At 39.8% G+C, this 20,739-nt stretch overlaps 1 protein-coding gene across 9 annotated transcripts in view; it reads right to left on the bottom strand.

Moving 5' to 3' along the window:
* GRIP1 (glutamate receptor interacting protein 1) overlaps positions 1-20,739 on the bottom strand; it is a 556,915-nt gene that overhangs the window by 56,943 nt on the left and 479,233 nt on the right. For 5 of the 9 annotated variants that reach the window (XM_084616426.1, XM_084616424.1, XM_084616425.1 and 2 more), the window contains exons 8-12: positions 18,640-18,787; positions 16,543-16,712; positions 13,552-13,707; positions 12,734-12,886; positions 199-385 (exon numbers count right to left, since the gene is read on the bottom strand). In XM_084616426.1, the coding sequence (XP_084472552.1) occupies positions 199-385; positions 12,734-12,886; positions 13,552-13,707; positions 16,543-16,712; positions 18,640-18,787 (814 nt within the window). The remainder of the gene's footprint in view (positions 1-198; positions 386-12,733; positions 12,887-13,551; positions 13,708-16,542; positions 16,713-18,639; positions 18,788-20,739) is intronic. The other 4 variants (XM_084616431.1, XM_084616429.1, XM_084616430.1 and 1 more) reach the window with 1 other exon arrangement.

Below are 20,739 nucleotides of genomic sequence, written 5' to 3'. Positions count from 1 at the left end.
GCACTGCTGCTTGTTATTTGTCTTACACCTGATCAAGTATATAACATTTTATTATCAGAACAGGGAGTTCATTATGTGCTACGTTTCCACTGAGCAGTGGTCCAGAATTTCTCAGAAATCTGAAAGCAATCAAACCAAACCATCCCCAGGCATTGTCAGCAAGATATAGTTAGAAGCAATCATCTGAAAGAGCCTCACCTTTCTGCTGGGCTGTCACACTCAATATATGAAATCAGAGGTGGAGAAGACAAGGTCTCAGTGGCAAACACGCTACCTTGGAGCTGTACCCCAAATCCTACAATGGGGTCAGCTGTCAGCGCTACTTCTGTGGTTTCTGTGTGGACAACCTGCCCAGCCAGACCAACAGTGCTAGAGGCTAAAGACACTAAAACAGAGCAGACCAGAGGGAAAGACATTCAGACACAGACAGTAGAAATGTAATTGCTTTCTAATATAATCCACTGTATAGATTTTAAGGGCAGAAAGGACCATCATGATAGTCTAATCTGACCTGATGCACATTGCAGACCACAAAACCTCACCCACCCACTCCTGTAATAGACACCTAATCTCTGGCTGAGTTACTGAAGTCCTCAGATCATGATGACTTCAAGTTACAGTGAATCTACTATTTACACTAGTTTAAACCTGCAAGTGTCCCATGCTGCAGAGGAAGGCAAACCCCCTTCCCCCGGTCTCTGCCAATCTGACTCAAGGGAAAATTCCTTCCTGACTCCAAATATGGCGATCAGTTGGACCCTGAGTATTTTGGCAAGACCCAATAGCCAGACACTCAAGAGAGAATTCTCTGTAATAACTCAGAGCTCCCCCGTCACACCATGTGGTATCCATCACTGGCTGTTGGGGAATATTTACTACTAGCAGTTACAAATTGGCTACATACCATTGTAGGCAGTCTCATCATACCGTCCCCTCCATAAACTTATCAAGCTCAGTCTTGAAGCCAGTTAGATTTTTTGCCCCCCATTGCTCCCCTTGGAAGGCTGTTCCAGAACTTCACTCCTCTGATGGTTAGAAACCTTCGCCTAATTGCAAGCCAAAACTTGTTGATGGCCAGTTTATACCATTTGTTCTTGCGTACACATTGGTGCTTAACTTAAATAACTCCTCTCCCTCCCTGCTATTTATCCCTCTGATATATTTATAGAGAGCAATCATATCTCCCCTCAGCCTTCTTTTGGTTAGGCTAAACAAGCCAAACTCTTTGAGTCTCCTCTCATAAGGTAGGTTTTCCATTCCTTGGATCATCCTATTTGCCCTTCTCTGGACCTGTTCCAGTTTTAATTAATCTTTCTTAAACATGGCAGATCAGAATTGCACATAGTTTTCCACATGAGGTCTCACCAGTGCCTTGTATAATGGTACTAACACTTCCCTATCTCTACTGGAAATACCTTGCCTGATGCATCCTGGGATTGCATTAGCCTTTTTCACAGACTCATCACATTTGCAGCTCATAGTCATCCTGTGATCAACTAATACACCCAGATCTTTCTCCTCTGTCACTCCCAAATCCAGATTTCTCCCCCGAGAGCAACAGGCTGACTGTGGCACCTCTTCCTCATATGGGACTCAATCCTGGCCATAGGGATTGAAACAGATTCCTCCCATTCCCAAAGCACAGGCTCCTCTCCACCACCAACTGAGCTGAATGAGGGTCTTATTGGTTTAATAGCAGGACACAGCTGAGCAGTTATGACTCCACCTCAAGGCTTGAGATTGGGAATATCTTGCTGTATTATCTCCTGATTGTTCTAAATTTACATATAAACTTAAAATACGGCTTTAATTGGTGTTTGAATACATTTTGTTCTTTCTTTATATAGGAATTGGATTCAGTGCTAATTTCTAAGTTATCGGCAAAAAGACTAGAGTTTTCAGGTGCCTAAGTAGCCCCTGGAATCATGGTGAAAGTTGCCTCCCCATCCCAAAATCTGAAATGGCGCCCCTGCTCCCCACATTTTTAAAACATCTGTGCTAAATGCCATGTACATTGGTCAAACTGGACAGTCTCTACGTAAAAGAATAAATGGACACAAATCAGATGTCAAGAATTATAACATTCATCAACCAGTCGGAGAACAGTTCAATCTCTCTGGTCACGCGATTACAGACATGAAAGTTGCGATATTACAACAAAAAAACTTCAAATCCAGACTCTAGCGAGAAACTGTTGAATTGGAATTCATTTGCAAATTTGATACAATTAACTTAGGCTTGAATAGAGACTGGGAGTGGCTAAGTCATTATGCAAGGTAACCTATTTCCCCTTGTTTTTTCCTACCCCCCTCCTCAGACGTTCTTGTTAAACCCTGGATTTGTGCTGGAAATGGCCCACCTTGATTATCATACACATTGTAAGGAGAGTGGTCACTTTAGATAAGCTATTACCAGCAGGAGAGTGGGTTTGTGTGTGGGGGAGGGTGTGTGTGAGAAAACCTGGATTTGTGCTGGAAATGGCCCAACTTGATTATCATACACATTGTAAGGAGAGTGATCACTTTAGATAAGCTATTACCAGCAGGAGAGTGGGGTGGGAGGAGGTATTTTTTCATGCTTTGTGTGTATATAAAAAGATCTTCTACACTTTCCACAGTATGCATCTGATGAAGTGAGCTGTAGCTCACAAAAGCTTATGCTCAAATAAATTGGTTAGTCTCTAAGGTGCCACAAGTACTCCTTTTCTTTTTGCGAATACAGACTAACATGGCTGTTACTCTGAAACCTGTGCTAAATGGTGCTCCCCACATTTTTAAAACATCTGTGCTAAATGGAAGGCAGAAATCTGGGGCGGGTGGGGGGGCATGTGACCCTGGGTGCCCACCATGTGTCGTTTCTAGGGGGTGCAAATATACTTGCTCACCCTGGGCACTCAAATGCTTAGTTATGGCTCTGCTAGCTCCTGTAGGGTTCTTTGAAAATCTCTAATATTTTATTCATTAGCAACAGGGCTAATGTCCTCGACAGGTAGGAAATCTCACCACCTGTGGTGTATATTTCTCATTAACATTTATGTCAGGCTATTTGAGCTACGTAATACCAATTAACCACCCTTTTCTGCTTTATACCACAGTATAGACAAACATATTTGGGGAAAGAAGTTCTATATACTTCTTCAAAAAGACCAATCTTTTAACTCCTACAGAAAGCTCCCCCTATCCTTGCAAGATGCCTATGTTTCGGACAGACATTTTTCCTCTCTCTTTATTTCCATTCCATCTCAACTTACTGCACTGCGACACAAGTCAAAAGAAAAATGACTTTGAGATTCAACACTGATACCTACATAAAAGGAGTAGGGTGCCCTTGGGTACTTTGATCCCTGCCTAATGCGGTCTTTTATCATTATTTATATGTAGCCACTGGAAGCCACTATTATCTTATACAAAGAGGACAGGCACCAATTCGTTCTGTTTCTAGTCAAACATGTGAAGCACTATTGCAGTGGTATCCCTAAATACTCCAGCACTTATGGCACTGCAAGTGTTTTTCCAGTACAAATCTAGGCTACTACCCACTCCTCCTCTAAATTCCTTGAAGGCTCATTTCTGCCTACAAGGAATTAGCTAAAATTGAATGGCTCATTGGAGGGACAGTTTGCTTTGTTTTTACTCATTAAAAAATGACAAAGTTACTCCCTGTTATTAAATACATTTTGCATTTTACAAGTTGTTAGTACAGCTGTAGAAAAATCACAATGGTTTTCCTTCCTTGGGGTTTGTGTAAACATTTCCTTCAGTTTAAGGTTTATAGCACTAGTTTTTTGCTTTGAGTTTCAAGTTAATATGATTTTGCAAACTCAAAAACTGTAGTCAATAGGAGTCTGTCCTTTGGCTTCAATGGTTTTGTATCAGGGTCTCAAGACTGTTTTTTCATGTCACTTATCTTCCACTCATCTACTTAGGCACCACCCCAAAAAAGAAATGGACTATGAACATATTATAAAGACAAACTCCTCACTCCATAACCGCAAGCAGCTTCCTCAGCCAAAAGTACCTTGTATTCTTATTAGCTTCCCTTAATTCTCCCCTCCTTATCTTTTCTTTTCTTTTTTTTTTTTTTGGGTCATCATCTTCCTGTTTAGTGCATCAGCTTCCCGTTTAGTCTAATTTTAGCTAGCCAGCTCTTTAGGGGCAAACATAGAAGGCTTAAAGGGACTTTTCCTCAATCACAAAAAGGCACACACTGTCCAAAATGAAAAGCTAACAATTCTGCAAGTAAAACACAAGAATGCAATAATGGAGTCCCCAGTCTACCAACTGCTTAGGCACTCTTTTATATCTGTCATTCATTAGCAATATCTTTTTACCAACTTTTTTCCCCCGGCATCTAAACTACTATAAAGTTTTGACCAAATCAATCTGAATATACTAAAAACATGCTTGGTGAAAAACAAAGCTGGCTAGATAGAAGTGCACATATTTTTATAAATTGACAAATTCAATTCAATTGTCTTCTGCAATTTTACTTCAACAGTTTTCCACCATTTTGATGTAATGAACTGTGCCACAATCTAGTTCACAAATATAGATTTGGAGAAGATCTCTGGAGCTTCATGTTGAATGTTAGAAGAGAGGAAAGGAACTGGGGTTACATTCCATCAGCAATATTTCAGCCTTCTTTTTCTATCCTGGCTTCACCTTTGACTTTTTTGTTTATGTTGAACTCTGTAAGCTATGGAACAGAAAGATTCTGTGGCTTCTCTGAATTGGTTTTCGATTTTGTGAGTGTGTGGTTCATTCTTTATTGCTATGATTGGCAATTTATTGCCAATTTCCCCTGAGATGTTGACAGTAGCATCATCAGTGTGTAAACTGTCAAGTCCCTTAAACCTCCATTAGTCATTTTGTAAATGTAGTGCCTATTTGCAGAATCTCTTGCTATGTAAAATGGGTGCGATATTTTGATCAAAGTTCTCCTCTTGATCAATACAAACTCCTAAAACAGATGACTGACATTTTTCAAATGACTTTTTTGGTTGAAAATAGCTTTAAAAATTATGAGGCCATTTTGCTTTTTTCAATGTTTTTGTTTTTCAAAAATTTGTGACTTGTTGGCATACAATTTAAACTTTTTCAATTAACCTACCATAAGACTGAGGGTGGCAGATGAAGAATTTTTTTAAACTTCTACAATGTTCATTAGGATTGTGTTAGATATTGCTTCTTTCTCAATGAGATTTAAATAGTGTACTAACCACGAATAGGTCAGAGAATGATTACATCTGAGAGTTCTAATTTTTCTTCATTTTATAAGCAAATCATGAAGACCTCCATGTCATAGTTTTCTCTGCCCTTTTGGGTGGCATCATCAGCAACTTAGGCAAAATATTCTGAGGGTCTATTTTCAGACACAGAATCAATATTTTAAGTAGGTGCACATTTTTCTCTTGCTTATGCCATTATCAGATCACTTCTCATATTCAACCAGGCATTTTGCGCTAATGTCAAATCCAGTTCTTTTTGTTCTTTAACTTTTCCTTTTGTTTCTTCATTTGCAAGTTGAAATCTGTCTTGAGGAGTATATCTAAGGTAAAGTGCTTCTGTCTTATTTCAAATTCTTCAATTATTTTAATGGCATAATCACCAGTTGATCTTTGCCATTTTTTAGGAGCCGAAGAATTGTGGATGGGCTGGCATCTTGAATGAAGCAGATGTTGAAGAGCTGTGATTAAAGTTATGATCACAATTATGTTTCCATGACTAGGTATCTGTCTAGGTACTTCTACTGTCCTTGTTACCATAGTATCTGATTACTGTAGTATATTCAGTGACGACAATGGCATCAAAATATTTCACTTGCGAAATCAAGCTCATCAGTGTTATTCTCTTTCACTTTGAAGTTTCATTCAAGAGGACAGTTGATTTTGAAGCTAGTTTTCTGCACTTTTTGAGATGAGAGTGAATATTCTCTCTTTTGCTACTCAAATCTTGATAATGTTTATATTTTACTTCATGAAAATTATGTTTTTGTTAATTCACCCATCCCATAGCTTCTTTCTAACCACTTCTTTCAACTTGAGACATGATGAGTTAGATAAATTCATACTCAAATGTCTTGTAATCACTAAATACTAAACATCCATATGCAGTAAGAATGAAAAACAAACAGACAAAAACCTCTGGTTTCAATAGTCTGAAGACTGAAAATTTAGATAACATGGGTCTATATTTATATGGCTATCAGATGTCCCACCTACCTGCCAGAAGTTTCCAAGTCCTTGCAAAGCAAACCTTCTAACAGTTCATAACTGCACACATTCCTCTTTCTTTAACATCAAATGACAATTATTCCACTCACTAGCCACATCCCTCTCTCCCATCACCAACAACTCAACTTCTTTCCCTCCCTCAGCTTCCTTCATGACAGCTCTGATATTCGACTGAAATTAGGGCCTAATACTTATAGTGCTGAAACACTTCCAAATATATATTTTGTTCATGTAGGTACAGCGTCTAAGTGTGCCACCAAAGTTCAAAAAATGAATAAAATCTTACAAACAATAAAACTCCACTGGAGGGTTTGCACAAACCTGCCGCCCACTGCTGCCAGTAGAGGGATACTCTCTGCCTAGCTTCTAGGGTGTGCGCAGTGAAGGCCCCCAAACCTTTAGTAACTGTGCAAGGGCTTCTGGCTCCTGCAGTTTAACTGCAGTAGGGATCAGACTTTGCCACTTCCAACTACTTGAGGGACATGTAAAAGGCTTTGTGGATAGAGGAGGGGGCAGCCCTGGCATGGCAGCTCCCTCTTTCGGAAATCCAGGATATGTAGGTAGAAACAGCCACATGACGCACTCTTGAAGAGGCTGGTATGAAGGGAGGGAGGACTAAGCACCAGACCTCCATCTTAAAAGACATCAAGGATGAATGGAGACAAAGGGGTTGGTTAAGGCCTTCATTGGTTGGGATAGTTTGGCTGAACATCTGAACTTTTGGATGCTTCTGAGAACTGGAGTCCAAACCTTTGGAAATTTCCCTGTCTCTAAAATTTGTCTGGAGTTTGACTACGGTGTATTAGGGCTTTGGGTACTATTGGTGTATTTCTGCAAGAAGAGCATGTAGGATACTGGCTGCAGTGAATCGTTGTTAATTCTGAGGGCTAGTTTATTGCATGTTTTTATACATACATTGAATATGCAAGCACCTATTTTACTAAATTCTCCTACGTGTAATGTTGTTGGCCTTCTGGGGACTGGTTTACCGTGTGCTATGCAGTATGTAGATTTGTAATCTTGAATATGGGGATAGCATATTTGTTATTTTTATTCCCCTAATAGTGACAGAAGAAGGACAAGAATTATTAAAAGGAGAACAGGGGATATTTTAGCTGCATAATTACAAGTTAGCAGGGGAACTTTGGCAAATGTAAAATGCTCCATATTCCTAAAGGCAGTGGAGAAATTAGTCAATGATAGCAATACGTGGTAGATGATTGTCACTGGGTGTCCCATTCTGTTTCAGCCACTAAAGAGTTCATAGGGAAACAAACTGCTTGCTCAGCTAGGGCTAACTGGTGGACTCACAACAACTACAATGGTAAAAGGACTGCAGAGCAGAAGGGCAGGGTGGCTGAGAAGCCACAGAAAACAAGAACCTTCAGCAACAGGCTAGTGAAAAGCCACCCAGGAGACGAGACCCTCTGGAGGAGGGGACTACAGGAGTGACTTGGAGGAACAGCCTGCAGGACAAGCCTGGTAGGAAACAGCCAGGGAAACAGTAAGAGGTGGGGAGAGCTTGGAGCCAACCGCTTTGTATTCACGTAGCCACACTGCCCAGCATTTGGGGATTTAAACTCTACCCAAACAGTGACGTAATTGTTTCCATAGTAAGTAACATACTTTAAAGGTGAAAAAGCAGAGGAAGAGGAAAAATAAGTGGCATAAATAAAGTATGTGATGGCATGGAGGTGTCTTAAATTTTTACAGTCACATGTTTGGGAAGCCCTGTATAAGTATTACAGTCATTGTAAACTCACAACAATAAAATGTTTATAGTTCCCTTTATTACCACGAGTTTGGGATGAGCATATTAGTTATGCAGGTTTTTCTAACAAAGGGCAATGCAAACTTTATCGCATCCTTCACCAACATATCTTCTCCCCTTCCCTCAGCAGACAGACTTATTACAACTTACATTTAAAACTGTCCCACAACAATCTGACTGATTAGAAATTGGTCACTAAACCCAAAACAGATTGTGCTATTGCTCTTCTAGGCAAAGGGCAACAATCTATGTCTGACATAAATCACTCTTGTCAAACAAGGACATATGACCAGTCTCCCATTAATCCCCTACAAAAGGAGCTGGCAGGCTTGTCCAAATTCTTCCGCTTGGCAGTGGAAGTGGCCATCTCTCTGAGGGACATAAGAATTGCCATACTGAATCAGAACCTATGGCCATCTAATGCAGTGCTCTGTCTATGACAATGGCCAGCACCAGATGCTTCAGAGGAAGGTGTAAATGTAACACCAACAGGCCCCGGTCATTGGCGGGTGGGATTGAACCTGGGATCTCTGTAGCTAAATGCATGAGCCTCTACTTCATGAGCTAAAAGCCATATGACCCTTAGCTAAGGCTGTAGAGCAAACTCATTAATCTCTAAGTGGTCTTGGTGCCACTAGATGGGACAGAACACCACACCCAGAAGGTGTGTGGGTTACATAAAGACCCCACAGTGGGCAGATGTGGAGTAATCAGCCCCTCCTCCCCACTTTAGATGTTATCCTAATCTCTATTAGTTAGGGATTGGTTTAAAACCTGAAGCATGAGGTTTAATATCGCTTCCTGGGTTGGCTAAATCCCCAGTTTCTCCTTAATGCAGGAACCATTCTCATATGTTGCAGTGTGTATGTGATTAAAGGGTGAAAGTCACCCATGGGCAGACTTATGCCCTTTTATGTTGGCTCTCTGCACAGGGGAGAATTTGACTGAAAGATGTATGTTTATTAAAAACGTTCTAAAAATATCATAAAAATAAGTAGTGACTGTCTCCAGAGGCAACGGCGGTAATAAAATTGCCTCAGGTAATAATAGTTTCTTCAATTGCACAGAATGACCACAGTCTGACAGGATACCTCCATCTCAGGAAATATTTTTGCCTTGGGCAGTATTTTACTGCTATCCCTTTCCAACTCAACTGGTATTTGTATAATAAAACCTGCATGCGTAGAGAGAGAAAGAGATTGATATTTTATAATACTTAATCCCATTAACGCCACAATATGGATTGACACAGTATCTCCTAATGATCTCAAAGGATATATTAGCAGATGATATGTCAAAACATGTATTGGATCAAATGGCTGATCAGATAAAAAAATCTGATGAAGGGCAAAACTATATGAAAAGAGTTGTACTGCTAAAGAAACAGGCAACACCCCCTCCCCCAGTGTCACATGTTGTTATTTGCTATTTCCCACAAATATCAGAGATGATTTACATTGGTAAGAAACCACCATTTTGTTGTGACAATGGCAGATTTTTGAGAGGGGGCAGTGCTTTGTGCTGTGATGGAATCCCACAATTTCCCTCACCACCATCCCCAAGAGAAACTTGTTCAACAGTGGAAATAGTGAAAATTCATCTCTGACTAATGCCCCGATCCTGCAAGCTGAACCAAGCAGGAACGCCCATTGACCTCAATAGATCTCCATGTGGGCCAACCCTTATGTCTGTGCAGAGTCCAATTCAAGTCAGCAGGGATCTGTGTAGGCACAGGAGGGTCATCATTATGTATCAGATTGCAGGATCATGTGCAAAAACTCTCAGAATGAAAGACAGTAGTTTGACACACTCTACTTAAAGTGCCTGGAATCAGCAAAATAACTATATAAAAATGGCCCCTCTGCTGAATGTATCTGGTACCTATTTATCATGAAATGCCCAAGGAGATTAGAGAGACTATAAAAATAGAAAACTTGGTAATAATGGGGGATTTCAATTATCCCCATACTGGTTGGGGTACATGTCATCTCACGACGGGATGCAGAGATAAAATTTCTAGACACAGTTAATACCTGGTTCTTGAAGCAGCTTGTCCTGGAACCCGCAAGGGGAGAGGCAATTTTTGATTTAGTCTTAAGTGAAGCCCAGGATCTGGTCCAAGAGGCAAATATAGCTCAACCACTCAGTAATAGTGACCAGAATGTAATTAAATTTAACATCTCTGTAGGGAGGAAGATACCAAAGAAATCCACCACAGTAGCATTTAACTTCAAAAAAGGGAACTACACAAAAATGAGGAAGCTAGCTAAACAGAAATTAAAAGGAACAGTAACAAGAGTGAAATGCCTGCAAGTTGTATGGAAACTATTTAAAAACACCATAATAAAGGCTCAGACTAAATGTATACCCTAATCAAAAATAGTAAGAGGATCAAAAACAGTCTACCATGGTTAAACAACCAAATAAAATAGGTGGTTAGAGGCAAAAGGCATCCTTCAAAAATTGGAAGTCAAATTCTACTAAGAAAAACAGAAAGGAGCATAAACTCTGGCAAGTCAAGTATAAAAATATAATTAAGCAGACCAGAAGAGAATTTGAAGAATATCTAATAAAAAACACAAAAACTAACAGCAAAACATTTTTTAAAGTATATCAGAAGCAGGAAGGCAGCCAAACAATCACTAGACAATCGAGGTGCTAAAGGAGCACTCAAAGAAGACAAGGCCACTGCAGAGAAGCAAAATTAATACCTTTGCATTGGTCTTCTCTGCAGAGGATGTGAGGGAGGTTGTCACACCTGAGCCATTCTTTTTACGTGACAAATCTGAGGAACTTTCCCAGATTGAGGTTCCAACAGAAGTAGTTTTGGAACAACTTGGTAACAGTAATAAGTCACGAGGACCAGATGGTATTCATCCAAGAGTTCTGACAGAACTCATATATGAAATCGCAGAACTATTAACTATGTTACGTAACCTATCTCTTAAATCAGCATCTGTACCAGACTAGAGGATAGAGACTACAACACCAATATTTATTTAAAAGACTCCAGAAGCGATCCTGGCAATTAGAGGCCAGTAAGCCTAACTTCAGTACCAGGCAAGTTGGTTAAAACTATAGCAAAGAACACAATATTCAGACACATAATTGGATACAATTTGTTGGGGAAAAGTCAACACAACTTTTGTAAAGGGAAATCATGCCTCAACAATCTATTAGAAGTCTTTGAGGGAGTCAACAAGCAGGGGGACACGGGTGATCCTGTTGATATAGTGTAACTGGATTTTCAGAAAGCCTTTGACAAAGTCCCACACCAAAGGCTCATAAGCAAACTAATCAGTCTTTGGGATAAGAGGGAAGGTCCTCTCGTGGACCAGTAACAGGTTAAAAGATAGGAAACAAAGGGTAAGAATAAATGTTCGGTTTTCACAATGGAGAGAGATAAATAGTGTGGTCCCCCAAGGATCTGTTCTGGGACCAGTGCTGTTCAACATATTCACCAATGATCTAGAAAAGAGGATAAACAGTGAGGTGGCAAAGTCTGCAGACAATACAAAATTACTCGAGATAGTTAAGTCCAAAGCTGATTGCAAAGTGTTACAAAGAGATCTCACTAAACTATGTGACTGGCAACAAAATGGCAGATGAAATTCACTGTTTGAAAAATGCAAAGTAATGCACATTGGAAAACATAATACATACTAAATTACGGGGTTTAATAGCTGTTACCACTCAAGAAAGAGATCTTGAAGTCATTGTGGATAGTTCTCTGAAAATGTCTGCTCAATATGCAGCAGCAATAAAAAAAAGCTAATACAACGTTAGGAACCATTAAGAAAGGGATAGATAAGAAGACAGTAAATATCATAATGCCACTACATAAATCCATGGTACACCCACACGTTGAATACTGCGTGCAGTTCTGGTGGCCCCATTTCACAAAAGATATACTCAAAATGGAAAAGTTACAGAGAAGGGCAACAGAAATTATTAGGAACAGCTTCCATCTGAAGAGATTAAAAAGACTGTGACCGTTCAGCCTAGAAAACCGATGACCAAGGGGGGATATGGTAGAGGTCTACAAAATCATGACTGGTGTAGACAAAGAGAATAAGAAAATGTTATTTACCCCTTCACAGAAGACATGAATCAGGGGCACCCAATGAAATTAGTAGGCAGCAAGTTTAAAAGAAACATAAGGATGTACTTCTTCACACAACGCAAGTCAACCAGTGGAACTTGTTGCCAAGGGATGTTATGGAGGCCAAAAGTATAAGTGGGCTCAAAAATAATTAGATAAATTCATGGAGGATAGGTCTATTAATGGCTGTTAGGCAGAGCAACCTCGTATATTAAAATGGTATGTATTTTTATGATGACTGTAATGATTTTAGATAGTTTCCTCGTACAAACTGAATAATAAACTCACCCAACTGTGCTCAAGTATTGGAGGGGTCCAAAACTAGCATTGCATACCCATCCAGAGAGTACCGAAGCAAACTACACTAAAATGATATATATTTTTAATCATGGGTTACACAAACTAAAAGTAATCAACCCATTTTAGTGTTGGATGCCAACACTGCAATTGCTGATTCCTGCCCCGCAAATCAAACACACTGACACCTAAACTATTGCTGCTCTCCTGGCTACTTCTCTTTAATATATTTACCAAAGTAAAACTGCAGTAAATTTTGTGCCTTTTCTCTCATCTTGTTTCCCCAGCCCCCATCTGTTGCACACTTCAAATGACTGCTGTTACCACCTACATGAGCTTTTGAAGTCCTTCTTTTTCATTCGCCGCCTCATCATTGTTCCGCGTGGGCTGGTGGAGTAGAGGCTGCGAGGTAAGGTCCCCATGTTCAGGGAACTCAGGCTGTATGCACTCATGGAGGTAGGAGAGAAGGACGAAGACACCAAAGCTGTTGTAAAAAATTGGACACTTGGTACACAGCATTCTATAGCAGGGAACAGTGCAGCATAAGCCTGTAACTCACTCATGAATCAATGGGTATGGTGCACAAAAATGGTGTGTGTATCTAATAACAAAGACACATATCAAACCTTAGGTGTGACCATAGATAACAGCATAGCCAGAATTTCAACACCATGTGAGGCATAAAAGGAAGCAGGAGCTGGGAACTAGCAAAAACACTGTAGACACAAAAATAAAAATATGTACTATACACCTTATTTTAAATAAAATAAATATTTTTGATACACAATCATGAATCAATGTAAATCAATGTGTCTGAATATTGACTCTAGAAATGCCTTTTTAATAGGTAATTTCTGACATAACATTTGTAAGCCATTCTTTTTATTCTAATATTATACTGCACATAAGGTGCTGAAACCTAACAATCTAGTAATATGGTTTAAAAAACAGGCCACTGAGAATTTTCAAGCCTTTCCCCATCTACAAAGACTGTCCAATTAAAGAAAGAAAAAGGCATACATTGTCAGAAATAACCTTGTCATAGTTATGAAAAAAAGTGTGACACTCATAAAACTGAAATGAGAGAAGTATGAGAGGAAGAAGAAGAAAAAAATATATATGTCAGGAGGAAAAAGCATGGAACATTACGAAGGTTTTTTTGAGGAGGCGTTTTCTGGAATTTCCAGGCTGGCATCCTGCAATGGTCAGGGTGGTAGGTGTTATAATGGTGGTAGGTGATGAGGCTGCTGTGGTTGCTGGCACAGGAATCCCAGATAAGTTGCCTGTTGCTCCTTTGAACCTTCACTGCCCGCATGAAGGAATGACAGAAAATAAGAAAACAAAAAGGGACCAGAGAAGAGGGAGAGGTAACCAAATTGCATAAATAAAAAGTAACAAAAATGAAAGCAATTTGAAAAGGGGGAAAAATTAATGTGGCTTTGTCCCTTTTCTTGGTGATAAGCAAACACTGTGATCAACTTCAGGGATGGAAACCTTTCATCTTCCCAGAAATAATGCTTTTTTTTCCCCAAAAGATAAGTACTGAATCAATTTCTAATCTCCTCTGGCCTTAAGAGCTAAGATTAAAAACTTTTTAGAAAAATACTTAAGTCAACATTATTGAGATGTATGATATTTACTAGTAATTACAGGTTTGCAAATCTCCACCTGCAGTAGCAGGACTTGTATATATTAAGAAAATAAAAAGGGTCTATAAATCACATTTCCCATAATGATTTGAAGTGGTTTACATGTCAGTCATTTCAATTTTCTGCTTTGACATTTTAATTTTGCCAGCATCCATCGCTGGCATTATATTACCCTGGGCAATAAACTACTTCACTCAACCCTCAACACAAAAATCCTATCTTGGGGCTTGATTAAGAAGGACAAAGCAAAAGTCTAAAGTCACTATTTATGGTTTTGCAGCATGATCGTCAGATCTTTTCATTTTCCGGATTAAAATTAAGACCATATTTGATTCCTACTCTCAGGTTTGTGCTCAAAATGGGAATGGCCAAAATTTGTCAAAACCATAAATGGAGGGGTGGGGTGGGGAGAAGGGACTGGCTCATGTTGATCGATTTGCCAAAACCTAGGGGGCTGCTCCTAAATTATACAAAATGGTACAGATAATAGCCACCCTCATTTTTAGTACAGAGATGCATCTCTAGATGCACTGTGGTCTGTTCACTCTGAACAAGACGGAACACAGTATTTTGTGACCTGTAGTCAGTGATTAATTTGTAATGAAAGAGGTGCTGTGGCGCAAACAATCAGGTGCCAGGCTCAAACAATTTTTTAACTTTCATAACTGACGCAGCACCAGAGGTGCAGAGGCTATGAACTGCCAAGTCTAGAGCCCTGGCAAACCCTAGAACAAATTAAGCACTGCCTGTATTCACCTTTGGCTTCACCTTTGTAGTAAAAGATCAGGTGGGATTTGTCAAACACTATGAGCTGCATTTGGTCCAAGGCCTAACTAAATGCCAGAGGAAAAGCTATAGTTTTCCTCCATTTTATATTATAGAAGTAGGATCTCTTTCTTGGCTGAATACATTAAATCTTTTGTATCTAAATAGAGATTGCCCTCCCTCGCCCGCCCCAACCCCAGTGGAATGTTTCGTTACAACAAAGGTCAGGTAAGGGAAGGTAAAAGGAAAGGAATGTATTGGACTTAAAAAATAAAAGATGTTTTGCCAACACCACGTTATAAACCATCTGAGGGTCACCTGCAGTGAAATTAGGACATTCAGTTCCTGGACAGAACCACTAAGCTTCACCTCACAGTCCAATAGACCAAGGCCTGAACAGCTCACTGATCTAATTCTAATAAAAGTAACCCTGAAGAAGTCTATAAAAACTTACATATCAAGCAGGGTAATGCGGCCAAGAAAATCCCAGCAGCCCTAGTAACAATCTATCTCAATATTTTGTTTTAATGAATCAAACTTATTGTAGTTTCCTATCATAACTTTTCAAATTCAACTGATTCTTCTTCTGATAATCTATGTCAATTTCTGAGCTTTAACCATGGTGTAAAAATTAAAATCTGATAAGAATAATATGGCCAGGCGGATTTTCATTATATTCAGGTTGCTATGAGCCCTGTTTAATTAAAAAGGCTGCTTCCAGCAGGAAATTATCTGGCAGCTCTTGCTGTTTTTTCTCTTGAACTGTGGATAGATGTAAAAAGTGTCCTATGAGGTGGAAAACCATACAAATTACATTTCCATATCTTGCAGAATGATCATTCCAATTCAATAAGAATTCTGTATAAACCTATAGCATGTACATTAGTAATTCATTGAGCTATTCCAGTCCAGGACTTCTTAATGCTGCAGTAAAATTTATGGGGCAGCAGTAGACAAAGGAATGAGCTTGGCATCCCAATATAAAAGAAAAAAACCTTAAAAACAAATGGGGTCTCTTGCTTTTTTTATTATTATTATTATTGGATAAACCCTTTATTCATCCATTAACTCTCTTTAGATATTTTGGTTGGTTTTGGGTTGGGTGTGTTTTGTTTTTTTTTGCCAGTTCATAATTCAGAGCACATTCTAGGGTGAACGATAACTGCGTTCAGCAGTGAGAGCCTTAATGACTCAACAGATCATAGAAGATAGTGATGCAAAGTACTCTTGTATCATCCAGTCCATCTCTCAGCCAATGAAGGATTGTTCCCAAGGGTACATTTGTTTCAATAAAGCATGTTTCCTCTTGAGTAGGCTGTGATTTTTAAGTAACACCACCTGGGAGTCTATACTCAAAACATTTGGGCTCTTCTGGTTAATTTAAGGCAGCTGCCTCGTTGTCTAGGGAGAGCTCCCCTAGAAAGATATCTTTGCATATACTACAAAGGTATATTCACCAACTCTCTTTTTTTAATATGACTGGAACTATGCAGGGGCACTTTCAGCAAAACATTTTCTCCTTATTTTTAGGGATTTCTGAGGATAGATTGAGGTAAACAAACAGTACACAGCTTGCTAGGGGTTTTCAGAAGCATAACCTGGAGAGCTGAAAAGAAAGGTTACAGATAAAATTGCCTCAATATCTTTTCCCTGAGTTACAGCAATGGCAGTAGATATGAACATGCAAGAAAGAGGAAGTAGGATCTAGTGTTACAGATCCCCTTACCGTGTTCTGGTCCCTTCAATGCTAGCCGAGTCTGATGGTGAGGAAGGATCTCAAGTTTGACATTGTCTGCTGTATTAGCCAAGAACTGTGTTGCTTCTGCCAATGTACAGTACTCCATGCTGGTACCATCGATGGACAGAATATGGTCTCCTACATGTAATGCACCACATCTATACAAAGGGAGAAAAACTCAGTATGATAAATTGTGCTCTTTGCTTGGTATATGAGTTTTATAGCCTTCAAATTGGTCATGGCAATTATGAGACTGTGTATTTTTAGAGAGAAAAATTTAATATTTTATAAGGATTGTCACTGGCCAAACTTTAAGTCAATTAGTACAAATCTTAAATACAAGTCGGTAAATACAGTATATGTCAAGACATCACTCACAGAACTGGAATGGGATACTAGTTGACTACTAGTATATGTGTGAATGGCAGCAGAATAAATGAGAAGAGCTTAAGGAGACTCAGCAAGCCTGCTCATATCCCTCACACAAGCACCCAGTTCATCATTTTTTGAGTTATTCATAGTTAAACATTTATTAGTACAAAAGCTGTAAATGATGATGAAATTATGCAGTAGTCAAACAAATAATGAAACCAGGGCTGGCATGGTGACTCGAGGAGTGGGGTGGGGAGGGGGCTAGCTGCTACATCTTGCTGCACTCAAGAGACTGGCTACTGGATGAGTTGAGAAATGCAAACACAGCAGTCAGCATCCCGACGTACCAGTCAAGTGGACAGCTCCTTTAATTGGTTACCCCCTGTGGAATGGGAAAAAAACAGAGGGAGAAAATTAAAGCATCCTGCACCATTGAGCTGGAGAACCCCTCTGGATCAATGGCCGTCACTCTCAAAGGTTCTACTGTAGGGTAAAGCCCACAGTGGAGCTGTAGACTCACTGTTACAAGTGGGTGCTACTAACAGCACCATTTTCAAAGAGGAATTACAAGGAAGGGTGGCTGGGGACATGCAGGAGAAATTTGCTGCTGAAACATAATATTTAAGGCAAATTTTAAAAAAAGATCCCACAGCTTTAGTACAGCGATTACACCATCTGGGGCAGTGGTGGACAACCTGCGGCCTGTCAGGGTAATCCACTGGTGGGCCACCGGACAGTTTGTTTACATTTGCACAGCCGCTTGCAGCTCCCAGTGGCCATGGTTCACCGTTCCCAGCCAATGGGAGCTGCGGGAAGCAGCACAGGGCTGTGCTGGGAGCTACTAACCGCGAACCACAGCCACTGGGAGCCGCGGGCGGCTGTGCAAATGTAAACAAATTGTCTGGCAGCTCACCAGTGGATTACCCTGACGGGCCGTGTGCAGCCCATGGGCCGCAGGTTCCCCACCACTGATCTGGGGGAAAGTATCTAATCATTTTTTTTCCATTTGTAAATATAATTTTATCTCACGTGGAATTTTTCAAATGGAGCTGAAAAAGGGATTTTCCTTATCAAATAACTCTAAAATACAGAAGCCAGTCTTTCTAATACCTCAGTGGTATTCTAAAATACTAATAAGAAAAAAATCCAAGTATAAGGAGTTCCATTTCACTGTGCCACAAGAATGAATGATGCACCCTAAAAGAGCACTTCATGGTTGCTAAGTCTCAGAATGTACTTACTTTGACAGAGGTTTCATACTGTGAGACTTACTTTAAGAATTGCAGCAGGGTATTTATTTTTAATGCTAATCACTGCTGCAGCATTATATTTTAAAAAACCAAGCAAACCTTCAAATTACTGTGCAGCACAACATAAGCAAACAGGTTCAGACATACTAGAAAGAGGAGATAGTGTTTGTTTATGGGATGACATAGGGTATTGTTGGGGGTTGGTTTGTTTTTTCTGTAGTTTAATGCCGTGTGAATGAGCAAAAGTAAAATGGTGTCTGAGAATCTTTTTAAAAGCTCTACATTATAGAGCTACTGTCTGCCAAGAGGGGTTAATTTTAAACACTAACAAGCTTGAGAGCGTCTTCTTCAGTCAAATTCATCTAAAATGCCAAGGGAAATTTTTTTAAACAGCAACAAAAATACTGATAAGATATAAAATGGATGCGTAATCCTATAATTTAGAGTCTTCTGTAGCACTCACCTGTCTGCAATACTTGCAGATTTGATTTTGTCTATGACAATGACCTGTTTGTTGCAGCACATCGAGGTGGTTAGTGCAACCCCAAGAGCAGCACCAGGAGTTTTGGCAACTTCGACTAGCAATGGTCCAGATGCTGTTGCTACCGAATCTGTTAAAATTAGACCAAAAAGAGTATTTCAGTATTACACCAATCTGGTATCTGTGCCATTTTCATGTTTCATTTTCACAGAAAATCTCTACCATTACTGTATTTCTCTAGGCCGCAAACAGGAAAAGCACATTGGACTGGGGAGTTCCAGAGGGAGCGATTATGGGGTTTAAAGAATTAACTAGGGAGCCTATATTGTGAGTGTGGAATGAATGAAAGTGAGAACAGGTGAGTTTCTAGGGCTGTGATGCTTTGCTTGAAAGCTCAAGAGAGGGCAGTAAAGTCATTGTTGATAACAAGGTGTGGAGGTTAGGCACACGAGAGTTCTGACTCGAACAACCCTATGAAGCAGCAGACAGATGCAATTCTGAGATGGAAAGAAAGAACAGAATGACTTGCTAAGAGACAACAACTGAAATAAAAATTCATCAGGGACATAGAATGCTATTTAAGTAACTAAGGCAGTGAAAAGTTAAAGATGTTTCAATATCTGAATGAAGACCAGTAGAGCTACCTATATAGGAAGTGAATAGGTATAAAAGTATAAAATGTATAAAAGTGCAAGCTGGTTTAGTTTTGGAGAAGTGGAGGGCCTTTTATAGTAACTGAAATGACTGAGAGAAAAAGGTGAAGGAACATTTGATGAGAGGTGGAATCACCAGAGACTCAGGCTGAGATAACGGAAAAGACCATTGTGGAGAAAATGGAAGAAGGTGACAGTAAGGCAACTAGAAATAATATGAAGAGCAGAAGAGAAAGGTGTGTGGAATGATTCAAGAGACACCTGCCATAGATGCCCTGTCCTTAAAAAGGAGAAAGAACAGTCCAAAAATAGTAACTCAACAACTGGCCAAGAAGAAAGCACTGAATAGAAAACAGAAAGAAAAAGCAGCAAATGAATCTAATTAGTGACTCTGTGTTGAGGAACTAAGCCCAAAATATTTGTTACCCAGATCAAGGGAAAAAGACGGTAGTCTGGCTCCTGAATGCCAAGATAAAGCATGTGATAATAAGAGTGAAGTATATTCTGAAAAATAACTGGGGAATCCCTACCAACTATTGACAATCAGGCAACAAATGAGACAGGTGAAGGGAGATTTGATAAAATGAAGATGCATTTCAGGGATGTAAGACCTCAACTGAAAACTGGGACGAAGTAAATGATCTTTTCAGAGGTGCTCCCAGTGCCAAGCAGCAGTGGAGAAAGGAGAATATTAACATTGCAGTAAACTTAATGGATGTAAAGAAGGAGTTTTCGTTCACAGAACACTGGGATGCCTGCTGTGAGGAGAGGCACATGTTTAGATGTGACAGTCTACATAGAAGCTGCTGGGACTGAAATTGGTAGTGTTTATTAGCTGGGATTTAAACTAGCTAGGAAAAGGTAAAGGGGACATGAGGTCTTTTACTGAATCTTAAAGAATCAGTCATGTAATTCCAATACACAAAGTGTGACAGAAAATGGAATTCTGTAGAAGAGGAAGAATGTGATGGTGTGATTCAAGACACATGTGCAATAGATGTCCTATCCTTGACAAGGAGAAGGAACTATCCAATCATAGAATCATAGAATCATAGAATATCAGGGTTGGAAAGGGACTTCAGGAGGTCATCTAGTCCAACCCCCTGCTCAAAAGCAGGACCAATCCCCAGTTAAATCATCCCAGCCAGAGCTTTGTCAAGCCAGACCTTAAAAACTTCTAAGGAAGGAGATTCTACCACCTCCCTAGGTAACGCATTCCAGTGTTTCACCACCCTCCTAGTGAAAAAGTTTTTTACTCCTTGTCCTGTCCTCTTCTACCACTGAGAATAGTCTAGAACCATCCTCTCTGGAACCACCTCTCAGGTAGTTGAAAGCAGCTATCAAATCCCCCCTCATTCTTCTCTTCCACAGACTAAACAATCCCAGTTCCCTCAGCCTCTCCTCATAAGTCACGTGTTCCAGACCCCTA

The sequence above is a fragment of the Lepidochelys olivacea genome (assembly GCF_965140295.1).
Source record: "Lepidochelys olivacea isolate rLepOli2 genome assembly, chromosome: 1".
NCBI classification, from domain to species: Eukaryota; Metazoa; Chordata; order Testudines; family Cheloniidae; genus Lepidochelys; species Lepidochelys olivacea.
Note: the sequence above shows the minus strand (reverse complement) of the source record. Positions and strands in the feature narration are given on the sequence as shown.